This window comes from Syngnathoides biaculeatus, chromosome 2, assembly GCF_019802595.1.
Source record: "Syngnathoides biaculeatus isolate LvHL_M chromosome 2, ASM1980259v1, whole genome shotgun sequence".
In the NCBI taxonomy this organism is placed as follows: domain Eukaryota; kingdom Metazoa; phylum Chordata; class Actinopteri; order Syngnathiformes; family Syngnathidae; genus Syngnathoides; species Syngnathoides biaculeatus.
Genome location: NC_084641.1, coordinates 8639490 through 8663267, shown reverse-complemented (window position 1 = coordinate 8663267; position 23778 = coordinate 8639490). Strand labels below are relative to the sequence as shown.

The 23778-nt window shown below is 40.6% G+C and overlaps 1 protein-coding gene across 5 annotated transcripts in view; it reads right to left on the bottom strand.

The window, feature by feature from the left end:
• LOC133506541 (receptor tyrosine-protein kinase erbB-4-like) overlaps positions 1 to 20294 on the bottom strand; it is a 182902-nt gene extending 162608 nt beyond the window's left edge. For 2 of the 5 annotated variants that reach the window (XM_061830783.1, XM_061830801.1), the window contains exon 1: positions 19781 to 20293. In XM_061830783.1, the coding sequence (XP_061686767.1) occupies positions 19781 to 19844 (64 nt within the window). In that variant the 5' untranslated portion in view covers positions 19845 to 20293. Of the gene's footprint in view, positions 1 to 19780 lie in introns of all 5 variants that reach the window. The other 3 variants (XM_061830790.1, XM_061830809.1, XM_061830817.1) reach the window with 3 other exon arrangements.
• Positions 20295 to 23778: the final 3484 nt, after the last annotated feature.

Genomic DNA, 23778 nt, shown 5'->3' with positions numbered 1-23778 from the left:
AACGGTAGAACTAATAAACAGAAGTCTGAGTCTCCATGACATGGGAGCACAACCGGCATCGATCGACAGGTTTGCGCAAACACACATTGCACATCAGACTTTAGCCAGGGCCCATGTCCACGACAGGTATTTCCATTACTCACAGTGAGTGTGAAAGGTCAGATACCGATCGATATATGGAATGAAGAGACAGGAATAGTGGTTTTGAAAAAAAAAAAAAAAAAAAAAAAGAGCTCCCACTGTGAGTTTGACCTGCCTCCAAAGGTTTTGAAAGAGGAAAGTGAGCACACGTTGACCCTGGTGAGTCCAAGCAGAATAACATAATTCGGGTTGATGGCAGGTAGGATGCAGGAGGAGTAAATTCACTTAAGGAACACAAGAAATCAGCTCTGGCACTGCGTATGTAATTGCAATACATCAATACATAGTTATCATAAACCCTGGCAAAGAGATATTGTACAACAAAAAAAAAAGTTGTTTTTTTTTTTAAACAAATGAAAGATTCTGTTGATTTTATTACAATAATACATCCTAAAATGTGGTGTCGATGAGGCAGGCATGGAATTACAACATCTCTTCTTTTGCCCACATGCATTGAAACCCTTCCGCTTCATTGGCATGTCACATTGACCTCCGTTTCAGAGCTACAAAAGATGAGCTGCTTGGTTCACGTCTTAATAAACAAAGATCCACCAATGCTGCCCACCCATTATTGTCATGGCAATGGCATTTGAATACAATGTGTTTATGCCGAAAAAACAAAGTAAAGTATAGAAACTGACTGATAACAATTAGGGCCGCTGATTCAAACGTGTCAGTGAGAAAAGGAGCTGTCAGATGTTCACAGAGCCCATCTCACTCTCTATCTCCCCCTCGCTCATGTTGCTTCTGCGGGTCATTGGCATCTCATCTTGATTCCTGCTGTCTTCTGAATTACTGACAGCACATCTTTTCCGGTCAAACACAAACCCTGCCATACTTACAGTCAGCGAATGCACCCTCCCGACCCCTTAATCCCCCCCACCCCCCAAAAAAAAAGAAAAAAACATCAGAATCTCTTTGGAGATACATGCTTTGCTGAGGATTAGCTTATGTTTCAGTTCCTTAGCTGGGATCTAATGGTGGTTGAACATGAGGGCAACTTCTCACTTTTCAAGGAGCATAATAAATCTGAGCAAAAAACAGAAACCTTTGAATCTGTACCCCTTTACTCAAATACTGGGGCAACTCTAACAACTAGCTCCACTTGTTCTATGGCTTGACTGATGTCAGCAATTTGCATTGCATTGCTGTAGTGTTAGTTTTTGTCCCCAAGTGTCTGCTGATATTTTGCAACAATAAGGTTCTGACCTTTAATATCTCTGCACACATCAGTCCACTCCTCATTATGCAAATGAGGCTTGGACAGGATGGCCCTGTGACAAGTGCTGAGGATGCTCTTTTGTTGGTAAAACTTTGCTCAGCCGTTTTGTAAAGCAGTCCATGCCAATAAAAGGTAAAGTTGATGCACGGTGGCGCAGCTGTAGAGCGTTGGCCCAACAATTCGGAGTACCGGGATTCGAATCACGGCCCTGGCTGTGTGGATTTTTGCATGTTCTCCACATTGGCTCCGTGGGTTTTCTCTGGGCACTAATGCATTAATTGGAGACTCTAAATTGCCCCTAGGTGTGAGTGTGAGTCTCTATGTACCCTGTGATTGGCTAGCAACCAGCCCAGGGTGTTCCCTGCCTCCTGCCCTATGACAGCTGGGATTGGCTCCAGCACTCCCGTGATCCTCTTGAGGATAAGCGGCTAAGAAAATGGATGGATGGATGGATGGATGGATGGATGTCAGTCTTCATGCTAATGTTAAAGGAGGCATATTATATTTTTTTTCCTGACACTATTTGGTGAACAGTTTCTAGGTGCCTTGATAACATTTTGGTTACATTCTTTCAGTAAAATTCCCCAACATTTCTTATCTCATTAAATTCAGTCAATTTTGAGAGAACCACTGAGTCGATATCCTTGGGCAATCAAGTCAGCACAATTTTTCGGAAAGTGATATTGTTAGCTAATACAGATTTGAAAACTCAATGGAGTTCTGCTTAGCTTTTAGTTTAGACATGACCTGTGCAATACACTATGAAGTAAGACCCGCAAGCTGAGTACAATGGGTTCAATGAGAGAGGAATCATTTAGTATACTGTATGTGTGTGGACAACAAAACACCATTCTCTCACAGACACGACATGCTCCATACATCTCATTGGATGAGGATGAGCGAAAAGGCCTCAGCATCCATGCCGCCGGCCCTGAGATTTCATTATTGCATCAATAAATCCTGCAGATAGCCACTACCTCTTCTTTCTCTCCTCAGCCTCATGACCTCCTTCCACATGTGTTTAGGCCGGCAACACCAAAGACACTCAATTTAAACGTCCATCGCGCCAACTACGTCAACGCCTGCGCTCCCTGAAGGCAGCTCTTACTGCAGCCATTAAGGAGTGTGAGGACAATGAGTTGAGTTCTCCGCCAGCCCCTGAAGAATACATTTACTTCTTCCAACATGTGTTTAACTTTGAAAATAAATGTCATAATTGAAGTCCCATGTAGCTAGGTTTGCCCATTGAGAATCAGAAACAGATTTTAACCTGGACTTCCATTCTGGTTCTTGCAGATTTGTTCAAAGTAAAAACAAACAAACGAAAAAAATCCCTGTCTCAAGAAGAAAGTGGCAAAAACCAACAAAGAAGGGGCAAAACCAACAACGAAAAATACCCACAAAAACGTGCTTATGCCTAATGGCCATGGTGATCAAAAATGTGTCATAAATCTGCTGAAATAAAAGATCCATGCCTGAGTGCAAAACTTATATTAAAATTATACCGTGCAAAGGAGGCTTTCATGATGTGTTGACGTCTGACATGTTCCCTCCCGCTCCAAGCCTCAGCCTACACTGCACCAAACTTCAGTGATCTCAATTTGGTGAGTGAGTGAGTGAGTGAAACAAAATGTCCATGGCAACATTGAGGCAGCCAACAAGTTAAACACTGGGTTTCACTCTTGCACTGGTGGTTTTAACCGTTTATTTTAGTCTTCAAACCAACATAGGAGCTGCTGACAGACAAAAAACAAATGTAAATTATTTCATCATACTGGATAAAGTAAAGACTGTCGAATTACACAGTTAACGTTGAGTAAAAACTTCATCATAGGTCACACTGGTGAGATTACATCACAATGATTTGATACAAAATTCACAAAAACGGCTCACATTATCACAAACACTGACCTTGTGTACCATTGGTGGATACGTAAAGGAATAAACATTTTATACAGCATATAGTTCCATTGATGACTCTTTTTCATGCCTTCTCGTTTTACTTTTGTTTTTCCTTATCTCATGTGAAGTTATTTTTTTCTGCCAAAATGTTGAGTTCTGTTGCGTACCCTTCAACATAAAAAGGTACATGGTTAAAACAGGAAGTTAAGTTAAACTTGGACATGTAAACCATTTGATATGATAAAACAGTCACAAATAACTTAAGATTGCTATATTTAAATTTGAACTTCTGAACCAATAATTCATGTCTATAAAGTCAGTTGTGTTAGTTCAAACACGTTGCCTCTTAGGTCATAGGTTTCATCATAATACTGGTTATCACGAAACCCGAGTCAAATTTTCATTTTAGTTTATGCTACAAGTTACTAAGAAATGGGTGGGTATAATTTGAACACCAATTATTAATAAAAGCATGCAAACTTTTTGGACCAAGCTAATACCTAATCATTTGGTACCGGAATTACTCAGATTCAAAGAATGCCAAACCCTAAATGTTGCCCTCCAAGATTACCAAGATGATGTGTGATATAACAAAAATAAGGGCGCTTTGTGAACCCAATTAAACAATAAGTGCCAACAAATATCTGGACTATGACAAACAGTAAGAAACTGTCGTGCCGCAATGTATGAACATGGGCATTGTTTGGCAGGGAGGCAAATCAAGCTCGAAAAAACCCACTCGGTGTCATTAAGTTTGATAGCATGATGAATTAGTTGAGGAGTGCAATGTGTCTGCAGCATGGAGACTGACAGGAAGGGACATCACAGTCAGAACGCTTGCTGTGACTGCCACTTCCTTCTGTGGAGGTGGCACCCAACCAGCTGGACACCTCCTCAACATTCGTTCGCATCACCCAGCTCGTCTGCTATCAGGAAAAAAAAAATCTGTCATAAACAACAGCATCCATATTGGCATTTTTGAAAAAGGTACATAAAAAAAAAAAACTTCCTCTGTCTGGTCAACAGGAAACAGTACAATGATTGTGCAGAGACCCTCTAAGTGCAAGAAAAAAAAGGGACAAAATGTATACTTTTTATAGGAAACTTGAAAAAGTAAAGCTTTGGGACTCTCAAGACTGTACAAAGAGGAAAGTGACAACAATATCCTAAAACTAGCATCAGTCTCGGGATGTTCCCCAACACACACACACACCACACACACACACACACAAATGAAAGCAAACTTTTGGTGACCCCACCCTCTTTGCCTCAGTTTCCCTGCCTCCATCATTTCTTCTGCATTGTCCCACTCATTTTTTTTCCCCCAATCAGCCTCGGCAAAGCATGGTTTCCATTTAATCCGTCGTCACTGGGGAGCAGTTTGCTTGTTTACGCTTATTGAAATTAGCATGTCCTGTCTCCCCTGAGATACTGCGTCACAGGCGCAATTAGTTGGCGCTGAGCTAATTAGGACACGGTGCTAATGATGGCACGGAGGCCGCGAGGAGTGGCGCGAAGAGAGGTGAGCAGATGCAAGAAAAAAAAATGGCAACAAAAATGTCCAACCTCTCACGCATTTCCTGCAGTCGTGCTCAACACCTTGGCAAACAGCTGCTATTTCCACCATTAGCCAGATTATTACCCCTGTCAATCAAAGGCTGCCCCCCTCAGGGGATTCACGGATGGCCAATTAGCAAAGGGAAAGAAGGTTCCAGAGAGGTAAGGGAAGTGGACATCACCCAAGGTGAAATTGAACAAATTCTAATAAAAGAAGCAAATCACAAGGGAAAATGCTGTTCTCTGACTAATTCACACTGCATGGAGTGAAAATGAAGCAAGCAACAGGTGATGACGATAAACAAGTTTTGCACACTGGGAACTTGTGCAATATGGAGGCAGCAGCCCTCTAGGTCAGGGTTCCATTTTTCACAGAAGGGGAGCACACGCAGATCATGTGACTCGTCCAATCACATCAAGATGCCACAGGCTAATTGTTAATGAAGATCATCCGCATACATAAAACGTGGTTTTCTCTTTCTTTGCATGCATTCAACACTAAGAACGTCAGAGCAATGAGTCTCACCGTTTTATTTGACAAAATGAATAAAATGGGATATTCAAGGTCAGGAGAAGCTGTGTAAATCTTTCTCCCTGAGAGCAGTTCTACTCTCTTTCCCAAGACTTAATGTGAGACATTATTCTCCAGCGGTCGCCCCCCTCTTTTTCATTCTTTAAAAGGCAAATCGCCATTAGTGAAGCATGTGCCACTGTTTTGTTGTACCGAGCTGTGGAAGGAGTTTCAAAATCTCCGTTTCAAACCTTCCTTTTGGCTGTCTCGGCCTCACAATGATGGCTTTGGGTAAGCTTGGGAATTAGGTTAAAATTAAAGGGCCCTAGAATTGCCCTCAGAGAGTTAAATCACTTCTTCCTGAAAGCTGTGTTTGGTTCCAATATAAAAAAGGAACATCTGAGGAGTGAAACGCAAGAAGCTGCAATTCTAAAAGTGCTTGATTTAAATAATTTACAGAAAATGTACTCATCACTCCACACATTCACATGAACAGACCACGATAAACACCTTTCAAAGGGAAGATCCCTAAAGTTAAAAAAAAAAAAAACCTCACAGATCTTAAGCCGGATACCATTAAAAGTATTTAGAAAAAAAAAAAAGAAAATTAGCCAAGTGCTTCTGAAATCCATTTAACACCCACTTGATGTGAGTCACCTCTCGGGTAATATTAACACTGAGCTTCAGAGAAAATGTCTTTTCTTCCACTTTAGAGGACAATACACCTGTGAGTGTTGTTGGAGGATGATTGCAATTGCTAGACGCATACCAATGCTAACAGAACCTCGAGCACGAGCGCAAGCTGCAGCTTGCGTGACGGTGATAGCCAAGGACCAGAACGGAGTCAGACGTGGACAAAAACACGAAGGCTTAAAGGCCAATAGGAAAACATAGGGTGGGTGCTGATGTCAGAGGACAAGGTCAAAATAATTATCTGTTCCGATGCTGCCACAAAATGCACCATATAAAAGCCTTTACCGTATATCTACAAATCGTGAGCGTTCGGGTCTGTGTGCGGGTCCCAGGCGGATTTCACGGCAGCTGTGTCCGTTCCTGTGTGAGCCTGATGAATGAGACCCCACAGCAGACTGGACGCTCCCATTTAACACAGTGCAGCACAACAAAACTCCACTGACACAGACAGCAGCAAGGGAATGCACAAAAACTAACAAACGCTTAAACGCGTTTGCATCTGAATCACCCGAGTATCCAGTGGAAGCCCAAAGTTTCCAATTCTTTTTCCGCGTTTTAGCAACTAGCCACATTGCCCAGCAGAAGGGAACTAATGCTAGTAAACAAGAAGACAACTCCGACTGGGATAAACCAAAACGGAAGCGGTTTCTGCACTAATAAAGACAATTAGTGTCCTTATTGCTTCGGTTAACGCCTCCCTAAAGGTCAAAACATAATCAAATTTTAAACACAGGTAAACCTTTGGACTTGTTCAGATTACACTTTTCCCAAAGGCAATAATAATAGTTATACATTCACAATAATAATGCATTCCAGTGCCAAATATTAACTGTATCACCATTTGAAGTACAATTTTAATGTCCACTCAAGGGTAAAAATAAACAATTAGGGGGAACACAATAGTCTGACAGCTATTTTTAACCAATTTTTGGGTGCGGAATCCAAAACTGATTTTAGTTTTTGCTCACACCTCAAGTTTTTCCAACAAAGTCAGACAAAGTGGAACAAAGCAAATGCATATCTGTGGAAACAAAACACTAAGATGGAATAGCTGGACCTTTCAAAACAAAAAACAAAAACAAAAAAAATGGAATAGAACTCACAACGGTAGGGGCATGTTTCTAACGTTTAGAAAAAAGCCACCACAAATCCTCTTCCTTACTTCTATGAAAGCTTTCGGTTTGCAGACATTGATAGTAGTGACATATTTTTTTAAAGGACCCGTAGCATCCAGATGGACTATATTTCAATTACAAAAAAAAAAAAAGATTTTTTTGGAATAAAATGAAACTGGAAGCACTCTCTTATCATATTTTTGAGCAAAAAAAATAAAAACTAATTGCTCTGGTAATTTAACAGAGTATTATAGCAATTGATTTATTGAAAAAAAAAGAAGAAAAAAAAAAGTCTACTCAAATGTATTTAACCAATTTCAGACTATCACCTCCATTTCACTTGCCATTGTTGAAAAAGAACTGGCACTGTGATTGACTGATTAGAGTGTAAACCTCTCATGTTCTCCCGGCGCCTGTGTGGGTTTTCTCTGGGCACTCCGGTTTCCTCCCACATCCCAAAAACATGCAGTCATTGGAGACTCTAAACTGCAACCAATTTAGGGTGTACGCCGCCTCCTGCCCAAAGATGGTACAAAAGGCTCCAGCTCTTCCGCTACCCTTGTGAGGATAAGCATATGGATGGATGATAATTAACAGATGAATCCAGAGTTTCATTTCCAGCAGCAATTAAACTGTAGAACACATACTATTGCTGTAGTAAATCTCCTCGTCTTCTGGCTGCTATATCACGGGCGTAACGTAAATTTCAAAGAAAATATGGGTAAAACAAAATCTGAAAATTGAATAGGACAAAATCCGAAAATTGAATATGTCATCATAAAACAAGTTTGTTTTTAATCCAGAGCTCTGGCATTAGTGGAATAAGTGCCAATGTTTATGAAATTACAGGGGTCCTTGAGCATTCTTTTCTTTCACAATAGTATAAAAAGAACTGCAGCCATAAGAAGGCAAAGAAAAGGCAATCCAATCTCATGATGCTCTCACCACGTCAGACAGCGCTTCCAACTTCCAAGTTCATTCACCACCGCGATGTTTAAGATTGACTAAAACGAGACGATAAGACCAAGGTTATTTTTCTGCTCTTTGGGATTTATATTTTAAACCAAGGTTGGTGGGGGTTTTCATGGCTTTGACGAGCAGCTTTTTACTTCCTACAATGAGCCTGCGTGTGCGGCAATGCTATTGCTACATTTAAAAAGGAGTCCAACACGAGGCGTTTAAAAGGTGAATTAGCAGTACAGTACTGTGATCATATAAACTTTAACAGATTGTACAGTGAGACTCCCCTACACACACACACACACACACACACACACACACAAAAGTATGTTTTAATTAGGAACTCAAGAACACAAACTGTATACAAAACAAGATAATCAAATGTGAGAATTAATGACATCTCTCGCAGTAGCATGCGTGTGTGTGTATGTGTGTGTGTGTGTGTTCATAGCTAATTACCAGCCATGTTTCATTTGCTGATGTCCATTTGGGAGTCTTTGAACAAATTAATTTCATCCATCAATGCAGGTTTACCAACATGCTACAGAGGCGGCCAAGCATGCAAATGCTTTTGGAGAAAGGAATAATACCAATTCCGTTTTATGCTAGGAAGCAATTCCATTTTACATAAACAAAAATCAATAATTTGATTCAAAACTCATCCCACACAAACTTGTCAGCAGCCAAAGCTTTACTTGCGTCTATTCTCTGCATGACGTCCTTCCAGCGTGAGCTTTCGGGGTACAGGCAATGTTGCAGAATCTCTCGTCGCTTCTGTGCAATAGCACTGCTTTCTAATTGAATCTTTTGATCTGTGGCTAATTCCACTAATTAGTAGCACTATTTTCCCAGCAGAATGTTTCCTTCGAACACACAAATGCATTTGCGCTTTATTTTCTACTTAGCCGGCAAGCCAATGATGGGCTGCAAGTTCAAAAAGGGCTTTCCAAAAACAGACAGGTGCACTGTTGAAAGTAATAATGCTACATTTAAAAAAAAAAAAAATCACAGATGCTCATTATGCAAGCACCCACAGCTAAATGAGCAGTAAGTGTTTAATGCAGCAATTTAATTTTATATTCATGTTGTGCTCATCGCCTCTGAGATTGGAAGCTGTAAATTTGACATGGATGCAGCTGCAGTCTGTTACTGAAGTCCCCTCAACCACTCACTTCTAATGTGACAATTACATTTAATTTGTACCCACGCCGAGTGAAGTTGATGTCCGTGACGGAGACGCAAACAGTCCACCATAACACATCTGGCACACTTTGGATTTCAGAGCAATAAGGTCATATTATATACATTTAATTAGTCCTCCTTCACCCTGATTGGACCTTAATGGTGTCTCGCATTTTTATCCTTTTAATTGGATTGACCTGAGTGGCTCCACGTGGAGGTGCGACTACCACTGGTCATTGTACAAGAGAGTGCTTCCTTGGTGGAAGCAAAGTGTTTCTCAAAAGGTGAATAAAAACCTTTATTGGGTTCAGATGCTCGATGGAAATTTTGCCACCTCGTAGTGTCACCTTTCAGTTGGCCCGAGAAGTGAGAGAGCCTGAATGAAGGTTCCTGTCTGCACCACCAATTATTACCAGCCCCTAAGAGAAAATGAATGGGTGTGTACAATGGACCCCCCACTATTTGCAAGGAATAAATTCCACAAATAATGGATGCTCCCCTAAAGCTGATAATTGCCTCATTTGATCTCTAAAAGCATAAATATATAACAAACTATGACTCCCAAAACCCTTTACAGCATTTCAAACATCTTCAAACATTGAGATACCCTTAAAACTACAGCAAACAACATAGGTACGCACGGATTGTACAGCACCTGTGCATACACGTAAAAAAAAATCGACTAATGATGATGATGAACTACTGTTGCAGTGCATTCTCGTGGAAAACAATTAACGTGACTGCACAGCAAAGTGCAGGAGTTAGATGTATTGTACAGAAAATCCGTGATGTCAACAACTCTTCTGTGTGATCCCAGTGGGTGGAGCTAACGCGTAAACAGAACAGCGAAGGTCGAGGACGTTTCCAATAAAGAGATGAGGTGTCCCCCAAGATTCAAGACTTTGACTAGAAAAACTTTCACAGAAAACATCTTGAAAAAAATAAGCCTCACGGAATATTTTATGATCCAACACAAACCGCATCACATGCCAAACATTTCAGTGTCAGATTTTCGGAAAGTGCATGAACGAGAGCTAAAATAACAGACTTACTGCTGTCCGTTACTGATCTGACTGGTCACAGAAGAACTGTCTTGCATTTAACACTACCGAATACCCTTAATTACACAACTGATACTGCATATGAGGAAAAAAAGCAAAAGGAGAGTTTTTGTAGAAAACACTTAAAATATGATTTATGAAAACATATTACATGACCAAAAATCATATCAAATAGTAATAATGACAAGCATAATCAAAGACCCTTTTTATTTGACAAGAGCTGTGCACCATAAATTTCAGATATTGGACTAACCCCTGATTGATAAGTGAGTAAAACAGTGCCTGTGATATTTTACAAATTGTAAAAAAAATAAAAAATAAAAGCATGTGATGATGCTATTCTTCCTATACTGTATAACTCCAGGATTTCAAAGGTTTCAATAAATACCAAATGATAGAAAATACAGCATGCTGAGGACCATTAAAATGAAGTGTTGCTCAGAATATTTCTTGCATGAGTTGCAGTCATGACGAAAGTTGTGTGAAGCTGCAATGGCGTGTGATTAAACCAACAGACCGGTCTCGGGTGACTGTTTAGACGAGTCTGTGCACGGACGAAGCGGCTAGCGCCAGCTGCTCACGCCGCTCAGAACAAGACCTGCCAGCACATTGCACGCCCAAACACACAAATAAGCAAGCCTCGGCCAGCAAACAAATGGACTTTTCATACCGCAGGTACGGGCGCATTCGTATGATAGCGAGCACGGACGAGGACAACGTATGCCTCAGGAGGCCTCGAGACGCAATGCTGTCATTGTGAAAGTGGAGGCGAAGGGAGTGGAGAGCGGTCCGCATGTTTGTTTCCCTTTGGTTCATCTTCGGATGCTCCCAACTCGTTTCCGTCATTGAAAAAAAAAAAATGGGGCGCAACAATGACAAATCTATTTGCAAGCCTCGCTGCTCGAAAATACGGGATGAAGGTCTTTTCAGAATGCCATCATGGAGCGGACCGTGAAAAGAGCGTAGAGAGCCGCAACATAAGAAGTAAAAAGACACAACAGCCGGACAATGAAAATGTGTTTGTGCTCTGTCTTGGCATTATCTTTCAAAATCTAGGCAGCTCCCTGTTGGACTGACTGTCTGCTTCTTGTACGATTTTCTCACATCACTTATCTGCAGAGAAGAGCAGTCAAGACTTTGCTAGATTTAAAGCAGCACTGCTCAAATACAAGTATTACTGGAATGGAATCTTTGTTCAATTGTACTGGAAATAATTCTAAAGTGCAATTTCCTTTGGGGGACAAGGTGAGTTGGTATTCTTCCAAGGTTTTTCCAATCTATTTTGGAAGAATTTATACAGTGAATGTCTATATTTTTGTTAACAAAATTTCAAATACCAGCCTTGTTCAACTATCTATGCCAGCGACATATTATGAAAGGCAGAACAATTAAATGATCCTCATTTAGATGGCAGAACACTAGAATAGGACTGTGAGTATACTAACTTAATTCAAATGAACAGACCAAGGGTTCACATTTAACAAAGTAGGGATGAAATCACTATTATTTCAGGACTGACACTTTTTGAGTCATTTTTGTTTGGTGATGCACCATTAAAAAGCTGCATCGGCTTGATAAGGGTTGGAAAACATGACTGCACAGAATCTAACATCTCAAAATTCAACCAATAAATCTTTTCAAGGGCAAAGACTCAAATGAATGGGCACAAAAAAAAAATGCATTTTGTGTGAATTTTTCTTTCTGACTAGAGGGTAGGCCAGAGGTAGAAGACAAAGTTTTCTGGAGCCGAGGAAGATATATGTAAAAAAAAAAATAAAAAAAAAAGAATTCAGCTTCCAGTACAAGGATCACTGATAACGGTTTCCTGTGATTTGGAGCTCTTTGCTTTCAATGCAGTTTAATGTTTGTGTAAAACCAAGCCAATGATTATCCATGGTCTCTTGAAGTCGATTCTACTTTAACAGCAATTTTACAACTGGATTGCACACGGGGCTTCGATAATGAATAGAAGATTAAGTGAAAAATAGAGAGATGCGTTCTGCATGTTTCTTTCTGTATCAAGTCAATCAACAAACAATTGTCCATTGGGCTCCGTGGAGAAAAGAATAAACAAGTCAACACGCAGGTAGTACACATGCAAATATGAATTTCAGAGACGTGATGAAAATGGAAGTTATTTCACTCTAGGATATTAGTACACCCGCTCGACCCGGACGCTCAATAAAATATGGCTGATTAAAGAAAAAGGGAATGAATCTGCTCTACGAAAAAAAAAAAAACGACTCAGATAGCACACTCACCCGCTCCACATTTGTTGCACTGTCAGACAACATCAATGTTACCGGAGAGCACACAATTTGGCTTTATTTTTCATTGTACTGTAATGCCAGCCAACACATTCCTATTCTACAACAGTTAACAATGTTAGGAAGTGAAATGCATGTCGTGTCGAAGGTAAATGCTGGTTTTTATGTGGGCGGGTACGACTTGAAGCAGTAATCTTCCCATTTGTCACTCATGAAGTGAGAATAAATGTTTTCGCATTGTATTTCAACAGCGGTGCATTTGTTGTTAGTCCTGTATGTGCGTTAAATATTAAAGATCTTCCTTAAACAGTGCTTGTCAAGCTATTAAATATTTAATGATGGCAAGGATTTGACCTTAGATGTTTAATCCAGAGGCTCTGACTTTCTGTTTTTGTATCCAGCTTTTTAAAGTTGTTGTTTGCACAAGGCATTTAATATTTCATTGTCAGAATATCATTTGAAGAATTTCATCAGGGCCTTCATTTGTAATATATATACATTATATATATATATATATATACATATATATATATATATACATATATAAATGGTCTTGAATACCTTCACCTTGATAACACATTTGAGACCTTTGTGTGTGCATGAAATATATCACGTCTGCTCTGCAGTAACACACACACACTCGCACGCACACACACATGAGTGTGGCCCAGATTGATTAATTGGAACGCTTAGCAATGATGATAGCTGCACTCCTCTGAGGCAGCACACTGTCTCCCTCAGTCCACCTTAACCTCTTACAGACACACAGACACACACACACATAATATTAGCCCACCTTTCTTCTTTGTGCCTGCTTCTTCCCAACAACCTCACCATCAGCCTGCTTTCACCTTGCCAAGAGCGATCGCCGCTTGCTTTCCAGGCCAAAAGGCAGAGAAGTATTGAAGCGTTTGACTGGCCAAGGCACACAAATTAATGAAGCAAGCTACAAAAACCACGTTTATCCACAGATTCTCACAGGTTTTACAGCTTCCGTTTTGTCTCTAAAGGTGACTTGCCAATTCATGCGCACACACACAACACCAGAAAAGCAAGGCCCAAGGTCCTTCCACACCCACACATTCACACACACATAAGTTTTATATAGCTTTAAAGCCGCTGAAGGGGTGGCCATAATTCTGCAGGACTGCAAGGTCACTTCAGCAAGACAAAGACAGGCGAAGAATTGGAGTGTGGGTGCAGGTGATGAGGATAAGAAACATGCAGACTTCCCTGTCTGATGTACAATCATCCTGGACTCCCATGCCATAATTCTCTCATGCTCATTCAATATCGCTTTCACCCATTTGCTGCACATCCCACCTGTCCCTACCCCGTTAGCAAGTGACATGGCTGCCACTCCCTGGTGGCACCTCGTTTATTCCAGGCCAACGTAAAGAAATGGTCCGTACATTACACACACACACACACACACACCACACACACACACACACACACACACACACACACACACACACACACACACACATTTGGCTGTCACATCATTTTTGTGCATAATTGCTCGGGCCAATTTTACCCATCACTTTCATTTCACACAAACAAACTCTAATTAAGAACCACTGACAGAAGCCAAATTTAAAAAAAAAAAAAAAAACCCTCACTCACAAGTGAGGTCGACGTTGCTTCCCCTGAGCTCGTCTTTTCAGGCATCTCCAACCTCGCTGTGAAATTAACTTGCTGACTAAATGATGAGCTCCATCCAAACTGCCATTTAAAAAGCTACAGAGGGTTCCAATTTGACTCTCACTCGCAAGAGTCTTTATTTAAATGTGTGATAGCTTTTCACTGCAGCTATTAGAATTGTGGTTGAAATGGGTTTTGAAAACAATTTTATTGAGTTTATGCTTTTATTTCTCACCGCATCACACCTTGGTTATTGGGTTTGTCGTCCTCCAGGCAGCTTTGCAGGGACGACGACTGCAGCAGTTGTAGAAGGAGCCAAATTCAACTGTCTTGTTAAGCAGATCGATGCGCCTTTGTGCCCTCCCGATGATCCATGATATTATGAATGCTCTGTGATATTACATTTCAGGGCTTTTGGAGAGTGGTCTTTCTCTGTCACGGTGACGGCTGAGCAAAACAATCATCTCTTCCACTGTGGCAAATATTCAATAAGGAGCTGAGGAAGGCAGACGCTGACAGTCTCTGTCAGAAATTGTGTGATAGAAATAAATGTGCACATGCTCTAGCATACAGAATATCAATCACACAAACACACACACACACACACACACACCAAAACAGAATAACACATTCACTCTGTGCCAAGCAGAGTTGGGCCCTGATTAAGGCTGCTGTCGCATAAAAGCCCCGGAACAGTAAATGTACTTAATTTGTAGTGTAATGAAACAGATTAGGTGTGTTGAATATTTTAGCTGGAATTAACATAGACACACGCAGAAAACTCGAGCACACAGATACTGAAACACATTCAAAAGATTTGCTTTCAGCTGGGTGTGTGTGTGTGTAAGTCTTCTGCATCCTCGCACCAACACACACACACACACACACACACACACACACACACACACACTAGAGATTAGAGACCAGCAATCATTTTCCTTGTATTAAAAGGAGCTTTGTCAAGGTCATGGCGCACAAAAAAAAAAAAAAAAAAAAAAAAAAAAAAAAAAAGCTATTGTGATTTTGATAGGCCCCTGTTGAGCCGAGCTAGAAGTAGACAGCCACTGTGAAGGGAAAGCCATGTGGAGGAAGGCAACTCACAGAAAAAAAAAAAAAAAAAAAAAAAAAAAGAAGCTCAGACTTGTTTTGAAAGCGTCGAGGCTGCCCCGCCAAAGCGACGCTGTCAGTCAAAAGAAGCTGAACGACATCCCGCTTCCTGCGTTGGCCTTGTGCCAGAGTACATGTGCGTGAGTGGGAACTCAAAGACGTTTGTATACAGAAGACTGAATGTGCATGTAATGCTGGGGATCCGATTCTTTGGTTGCTGGTGTAAACTGATGATGTAAACTTTTCTACTAGGAGGAAAAAAGTACATCTATTATATTGTGTCTTCTGACAGTGGCCAAGGTTTTCTTGTTGTGAAATCTATAATGTAGGTTTCTATTTTTTTCTTTTTTTTATTAAATTCCAAATGCACAAGCAGCATTTTGTTTGCGTGCAATATCCTGTTGAGCCGGTATCTAATTGGAAATTAGGATATTAAGGAAATAAAGAAAGGATACATATTGCAAAGAATAGAGGTGGTGGGGCGGAAGGAAAACGTGTGTGAGTGTTTGTTTCGAGCACAGTATGAAAGCGTTTGTCTCTGAGTGGAATTACAAGTGGTGGGCTGCAGAAACGCTCCAGTGGTTGAGAAGAAAAAGAACATGGAGAGTGTGTGAGAGATACATGAAGCAGCAAAAGAGAATTTGTGACCTCTAATTACGCCCACATGTATCAGTTGCCCTTTTCACCTTTTGTGACCTTGGCAGGGGCGAGGCGAGTGCCATCCAAGAGGGTGCGGACGGTTTTAGACTGGCGCAGCCATGCTGGGGCCAGAAGGGTTCAGTTTTACACACACTAAATTGCTTCACTGTATTTATTGATTCGTTATATTTATTATTTCTATGAATTGATATAATTTTACTGCAGTCAGCTCATTTTTTCATTGCATTCTGAAGCCTGGCTAGGAACTGCAAATAAAATGGAGCTGGACATCTACGCATCAGATAATTCTCATTTTTAAAGGAAACAAATCGCAATGGAGAGCAATACACAATATTGCAGAAGCCCAGTATATAAATAACGTTAATTATAATGGGCAGTGTTAGCTAGAAGCATGCAATCTACTCAACCTGACATTAATGTGTGGTCTTGACAGGCTGCTATTATGAGTCATAAAATTGTCTGGCAACTTTTTTTTTTTTTTTTTTTTTTTTAAACCAGAAGTCTTGCTTTATTGTTTGATTCTTATTGTCTCTCACCAAGTGGCTGATAACGTTGTGCTTTTACCATATATCAACAGAATCCGCTAAAGGATCCGACAGGAAAATTAAACTTTAGCAACATGTATTAGTTCTGCTTTTTATATGAGTGCAATATCGTAATTTTCATATTTGCACAACATAGATGGGCACTAAGAGAAGTGGAGGCATACGGCATTAGATTTGTGTTACAATAGACACCCGTAACTGGAAATATTGAACGCAAAAACATATTTTGAGATTTATAGTACCTATTTGTAGACAAACTCTTCCACTGGTTATTATATTAATAGTGACGTGCCTTTGTGCCACTCTACCTCAGCACAGCATGGGGATACAGGCATTACTACAATATTCCATTGTATGTATCGCATTCACTTGCAGGTTACCGGAAGAGAACGTAATTGTTCTGTTGCCATTGAGAGATGAGCAAAAATATATATGTTACTCGTCATTTTTTAGACAAATCAAGTGAAATATTATAATTTTCCATGGCACTACCTGATGAGCTCTTACAGCATACTGATTGGGAAAAGCGGGTCCAACGTTTCTCAAGGTTTTTTCAGCCGAGGCACATATTTTACATTAGAAAGACTTGATGGCAAACCACAAAAACAACGTCACAAAAGATATACATACTGAAATAAAGTTGATCTCTACCCATTTATGTCCTGACTGTGCAAAATCTAGGCCTGCGTAGCGATTCTTTTGTTGTACGAAAACAAAAGGTAGACAAACAGATTAATTGGGGAATCTGCCAACAAATAGAAGACCATTTACCTTTTATATCCATCATGATACTGTATGTCGCTATCATAGCGAGATGAGCAAAGATCCAAAACTTTCAGTTTAAAAAAAAATAATTGGGATCAATTACATGAAAGCCGATCATTTCCATGATACAAGGATGCCCAGAACAAAAAGGTGGCAATCAAATAAATTCTCAAACAGGTCGATTTGTCACGGCACCAGACATTGAGAGACGATCAGCAACTAGGCCAGCAAGTGCATCCAGTTAAGGGCTCCACAGCTCTCCACCATCATCATGTCCTTTAGCTTTCTAAGAGGTAGCACATTACTCCTCAATGTGACGTCTCAAATGGGAGTACTGGAGTATTGTTTGGGGCCTTTTTGTCTCCCTATCATCCCCTTCAAGAAAAAAAAATCCTTAGTCCAATCCATAGTAGCATATTGTACGAGGTGAGCAAAATGCTCCACGAGGGGTCACAGAGCACAAATATCAAGTTTTGAGATCAATGTTGGCTAATTTGGGGCATAGAGGAATTTCCCTTCATCTCCCCCTCATCCGTCATGCTGTCATGTAAAGGTCTAGACAGTCTAGACTGATGTTATCAAGAAAGAAAAAAAAAAGCTTAATTAGCTTGGAACAAATTCTCATTTCTGCCAGTCTACAAAGTCTCGGCTTTCTCCGTGTGGGCCAGCTGACAACCCGACTGTAATTTGATACTGGCATTCAGCAAGTGCACCCCAACGCTGCACCAGCCCCCTCTCCAGACCACTGCACGGCCGTCTTCAAATGTCACCCAAACACGCACATGCCAATGTGGCATTTGTCCCTATCACACACACGCAAATTAAAAAAAATAAATGGAAAAGTGATTTTGATCAAACGACATTGACGCAATGAACAAATCCCTTTTCATTTCTCGATGAACCATCGCCTTGGAGTGCATTGCAAAGATTGTCAGCACTGAAAAAAAAAAGCACACCTCATTTTCAGTTGCACATGATGTGGTAGACTCATGTAATTTACCACACTTTTCCTTTGAAAAAATATAATGTTATATGCTAAACACATTTTCATCCTCTGCACCCAACAAGGACAGAGTCAATTAAAATGACTTTTCTTCAGGTTGTTATTATTAGATTAAATATTAAAAAAGTTCAAAAGATACTTTTGTTGCTGCAAACACCCACCGGTCAATTAAATGACTTAAATAGTCTTTTCCTGCTGAATCATTGTGTTCAGGCGATCTTTGACCCTTAAAACGACAGATCTCAAAAGTCATTAATTTTACGATGGAATACGTGTTGAATTTCAAGTAATATGAAATTAATCCTGAAGAAGCAAACCTGGGATCTTCTGCTTTACCCCCTTGAGCAAGTGCTTACACACAAGGGATTGTTTTTTCGTAAAAATCTTCTCATTTCCGTCAACATGATGACCGGGGTAATGCATTTAACAATAATCATACACATCATCATCATCATCATCATCATCATCACCACAGACACACACACACACACACACACTCATTAACACCCACAAAGTTCCCAAAAGGCACAGCCAGGATTCCTTTTTGAGCGGAATCTGCATCACAAATATCTCGGATGGGTGTGCATGCGCATGGGAACAACAATCCAGTGACGGCGCTTATTTTCCCCACGCACACGCGCGTCCATCTATGTATCATCCATTAAATGCACGCGTCAAATTGGCTGCGGTCAGCTGCTCCCAGCAGTCCGCGGCCGCCCGAGCGTCTCAATGACAAATATTATAACTACTTCAGCTTGACAGATGTTTTGTTCCGTAATAAAGATGGGGAAAGATGACACGCTGCGGCGACCCCTGACGGGACAAGCCGACAGGAAAAGAAGAAAGAAGAAGAAAGTTCAACGGGTGTTTGTAAAAATTGACAGAAACACTTTTTTTGTGGGGACGGGGGAGTGTGTGCATCTCATTTGACCCCAATATGCGTGAGCAAACACCCAAGAGGCAACGAGACTGATAAAGAGCTGGGTCCAACCCGGTTTCGTTAGCGAACCTCAATTAGTGGCAACTATCAGCAAACATCCTGCAGCTCCTAAAGCAAAATGTGCTTTTAAGAGAGGATGAACTATTTAGAAGAGGAATGCCGCGGGAACATCGGGGAGATCAGAAACGGAGCCAGCAGGAGTCACTGCAGGATGATTTTACACATATTCAAGGAGCAATTCCAATCATAAAGTCGCTCAAAGTTCTGGACGATAGACGCGATGCCTCAAAAGAGATACTCGGATGTGCTGAAATAAAAATGTCGTTTAAATATGAACTAAGAAGTGCACTTTGCACATGGGGCTGCGACTGAGACGTGCAGGATCACAGCGTCAGTGCGAAGTTGAGCAAGTTTCGTTTCCACGCTCATGAATCGACAACGATCCAATCAGTGCGCCGAGTGTGCGGTTAAACTCCGCCGAGGTCTCCGAGCCGCAAACACTTACCCGACTGCGTCGCACCGGATCGGATGAGCATCAAAGTGGCGAGGGCGCAGGCGAGGAACTTCATCTTGGGCAGAGGTCTGACGGTGGTCTTGTTACACTCCAGCAACTCACATGTCCAATTCGGATATCCTGATCCTTGCTCAAGCGCACAATAAAGAAGAAGGGTGTGTGGTAAGAGGTGGGGGGCGGGGGGGGCTTCTCTTGTAACTGCTTGGTCCCGGCGCTGCGCGTGCACAGCCTTTACGCGCCGCTTGGCTGCGTTTGTTTACGAGTTCCCAGGCTGCCGCTCGGCTCGCTTTCCAACGTGGCCACTGAGACACGAGCCCGCACACTGACTCGGTGTTGGTGGCGCGCGCGCGTGTGCGTGCTCGCGGGTTTGAGGGGGGGCCAACACGCCTCCAGGACGTAACAGACACTTCACGCAGCCTATTACTAGACATTTTAGGAACAGCTGGCCTTGCCTGAAGGTCCGCCTACGTCACCTGTCAGCTTCCGTGGTTTGTTTGGGTCACCGGCTTTAGTGACACCTTTGACCTTGTGACCTGCAGTCCAAAGGCCACCTGAGCTGCTTGCCATAGGAACGTTCCCATGCACGCAGCAAACTTCGGGCTCAATCGCCACATTTGAAGCTTGGACCTAATCATGTGTTAGTTAGGTCAGAAAAAAAATCAACTGCATATGTAAGTTTAATGAGTTAAAAAAAAAAAATGAAAAGGAATGTATTCTAATTCTTTCAATTTGTTATGAGCTAAACAAATATTTAATCAAATACATTTAATTTTGTATATACATGAATTTATTTTACTTTTATTTGATTATATAATTGATTAAAAGATTAGATAAAATTCCAAATGATGCATTTTAATTCATCAATTTGGAACAAGTAGAGGCTTGGTTGAAGCAAGTCACAAGTCCAGTCGTTCAATCTTGCTCCTGTTGTAAAATATATTGGAGAGGTCATAAAATGTATTCACACCTTACAAAAGTTAAATGAAGAACTGAGATTATGATTAGTGGATTTTATGCCACTGAATTGTTTTAAAAATATATTTCAAACTCAATTCAACTCAACCTAACCCTGTAACTCCTACGGTTGAAAAGAGACCACTCCAATAAAAGCCAAGATTGCCATTTTACTGTACAGTATTTACAGTGGATATAAAAAGTCTCCACACCCATATTCAAATGCCAGGTTTTTGTGGAAAGATCGATAGCTAAATAGCTAGCTGTATTCATCTGCTCATGCTCTCCTAACTACGGACTTGGTTGTATTAAGAATTAAAGGATTCAGGTTATAATTGACAATTGTCATGAGGGCAAAGTTTATGTTTCATATGCTGTGGTCTATGGAGACAGGGTAAACAACTGGTTAACATATCTTGCTCACAGTTCTGAGGATCTGGATTCAAATCGGGCCTCACCTGTGTGGAGTTTTCATGTTGTCTCTGTGACTTTGTCAAATCCCTGTCCGATACACTAGATCTATAACGTACCTGGCATCCCCTAGCACCAACTCTTTCATCATGCCAGCAAACATCTTCACACATTTTTTATTTATTTATTTAATCGCCACAACTTGTGTACGTAGTCTACTCTCCCAGAAGTCTAAAAAAGCCACAAATCTTCTAGACAAAACAAAACTGGACCTTTTTGGCAAAGCAGATCAGCTCTATGTTCACAGACGCAAAATGAAGCATACCAAGAAAAGAACACTGTCCCTACTGTGAAACACGGAGCTCGATTATTTTCTGGGGCTGCTTCACTCCGTCTGGTGCAGGGTATCTTGGATTTGTGCAAGAAACAATAGAATGTCAACATTATTAAGGCATTCAAGAGAGAAATATCCTGCTCAGTGTCAGAAAGTTTGGTCTCAGTCACAGGTCATGAGTCTTGCACCAGTATCATGACACAAAATACACAAGAATGACTACCAGCAAAATATTGGACTATTCTGAAGTGACCCTCTAAGAGTCCTGATCTAAAGCTTATTGAACATCTGTGGAAGGAGCTGAAACATCTGGAGAAAGCACCCTTCAAACCTGAGACAAGACTGGGGCAAACTACCTGCAGAGAAATGCAGAATTCTTGCAGATTTTTTTTCTTTTTTTTAATCAATTGATTGCAGTGATTCCCTCAAAGTGTTGTGCTACACAGAGAAACTAACATTAAGAATAAATGACATGGGCAGGGGCGTTGCTATTATCAACAGAGAGACGAGAAGTGGAAGAAACCATGGAGCTAAACACACACAGATTGGGGATATAGCGAGGAACACCTGGACAAGACTCAAGTGGTTGGAGGGAGCTGATTGGTCGACACACGCGGGGAGGTTAAACGTGAACAGGTGGACGAAGTTAACAAAATGAGCACACGACACGTGGAAAATATGGAATACAAGAATATGGGACAAAACCAAACACAAACCAAAGCAGACCTTGACCCATTCATGTTGCAGTACAGTTTTGAACCATAATTTTAGGCTGTTTGTGGTAAAGTGATAGGGCGTTAATGATTGAAAGCAAGACTCATAAATAACAGTAACAGTAACAATATTTTTGCACATTACTGTTTTACTTTTAATTTCATGTATTATAGTTGGTTACAATGCAATTATATTTGCATATTGTAATAGGTTAGTGTGATTAAAGGGGGGAAAGCAAATCTGCTTGATTATACAGAGCTTGAACTAATTTAGTTGAGCAGAATGTGCAAGTTAAATCAACAGAAAATGTTTAATTTACCATGCCAAGCTATTCTTTTTGGGAACTTTAACATGTAAAATATAGTGTGTTCTATAAAGATGTTTACATTTTTACCATAATTTTACTGGTAATATCTGGTTACCCAGCTTCCAGGGTTTTTTTTTTTTTTTTGTGTACCTTTTACATAAATATACTAGCAACCCAGAACCCATCTTTTCCCTATTTTTTTTTTGTGTGTAGTTTGTCATACTACAGGCTACTACACTACAGTATACAAAACTATACAATATTATGTTAGTGTGTCGTGACACAATATTGTAAACGATATCAAATGGGGTGCTACCAGAACTGAATTAATTTCAGATATTTGCTTATTTCACTTCATTTTACCCACTATTGTAGGATAATTCTTATTACTGAAAGAGGCAGACCAATCAAAAGCTCTTCCATTAAATAGCAGAAGGTACAACAAATCTGAGACATGTCATGATTCGTATGCCATCATGAGAGTATATCAGTTTGTGTTTAATTAAACAGGTCCACAATTTTCACTGCATCAGTAAATTTATGACAGCATTTATGAGAGAGCATCATTAATCCAGTATTCGGACTATTTTTTACATTTTTGTTCGGTGTGTCGTGAGATTTTTCTGATGTAAAAAGGTTTGCTTGGCTCAATAAACTTTGGCAAACACTACTTCATGCTTGCACTGTACTATCCTTTACTATGCTGCACTGTACTAGGATATACCATAGAAGCGCTCATTAGATACCATATTAACTTATTGTAAGGCGAAAGTTATATTTTTGTGGACTTTCATAGAAAAAGAAGAACAATGAAACGTGAATGTGTTTTTCCATTTGGTTAATTTACAGTGGATTGGGTGAACTGTCAAATTACTGTCGCCCTCTGCCAAGAAAGAAACGAAACATTTGCGCGTCAGCCAGTCCACTTGCGTTCATACGTGATGCATGAGAGCAGCCCGTCAGACCTGGTGTGGGTCCAGTGAAAAAAAAGAGGCCAAGGTCGAGAAAGTTGATGGAATGAGCAACTTATCCCCTTTGCTTTGCTGCTATCTAGCGGATACATTGGAGAAATGCCAAACATTTGCGTTTATATTCACCATGAACAGTAGGGAGTGGTGTAACATAAAGTCACCCACAATGCTGTTTTGTCATTTGGAGGAGTGTCCCCGAACCTTTATTAACCTAATTCACCTGTTTTACTTTGGTAAGTAAAGTAATAAAACTGAAATAATGATCTGGTCTTACTTTACTCGATAAATTTATCTTTCT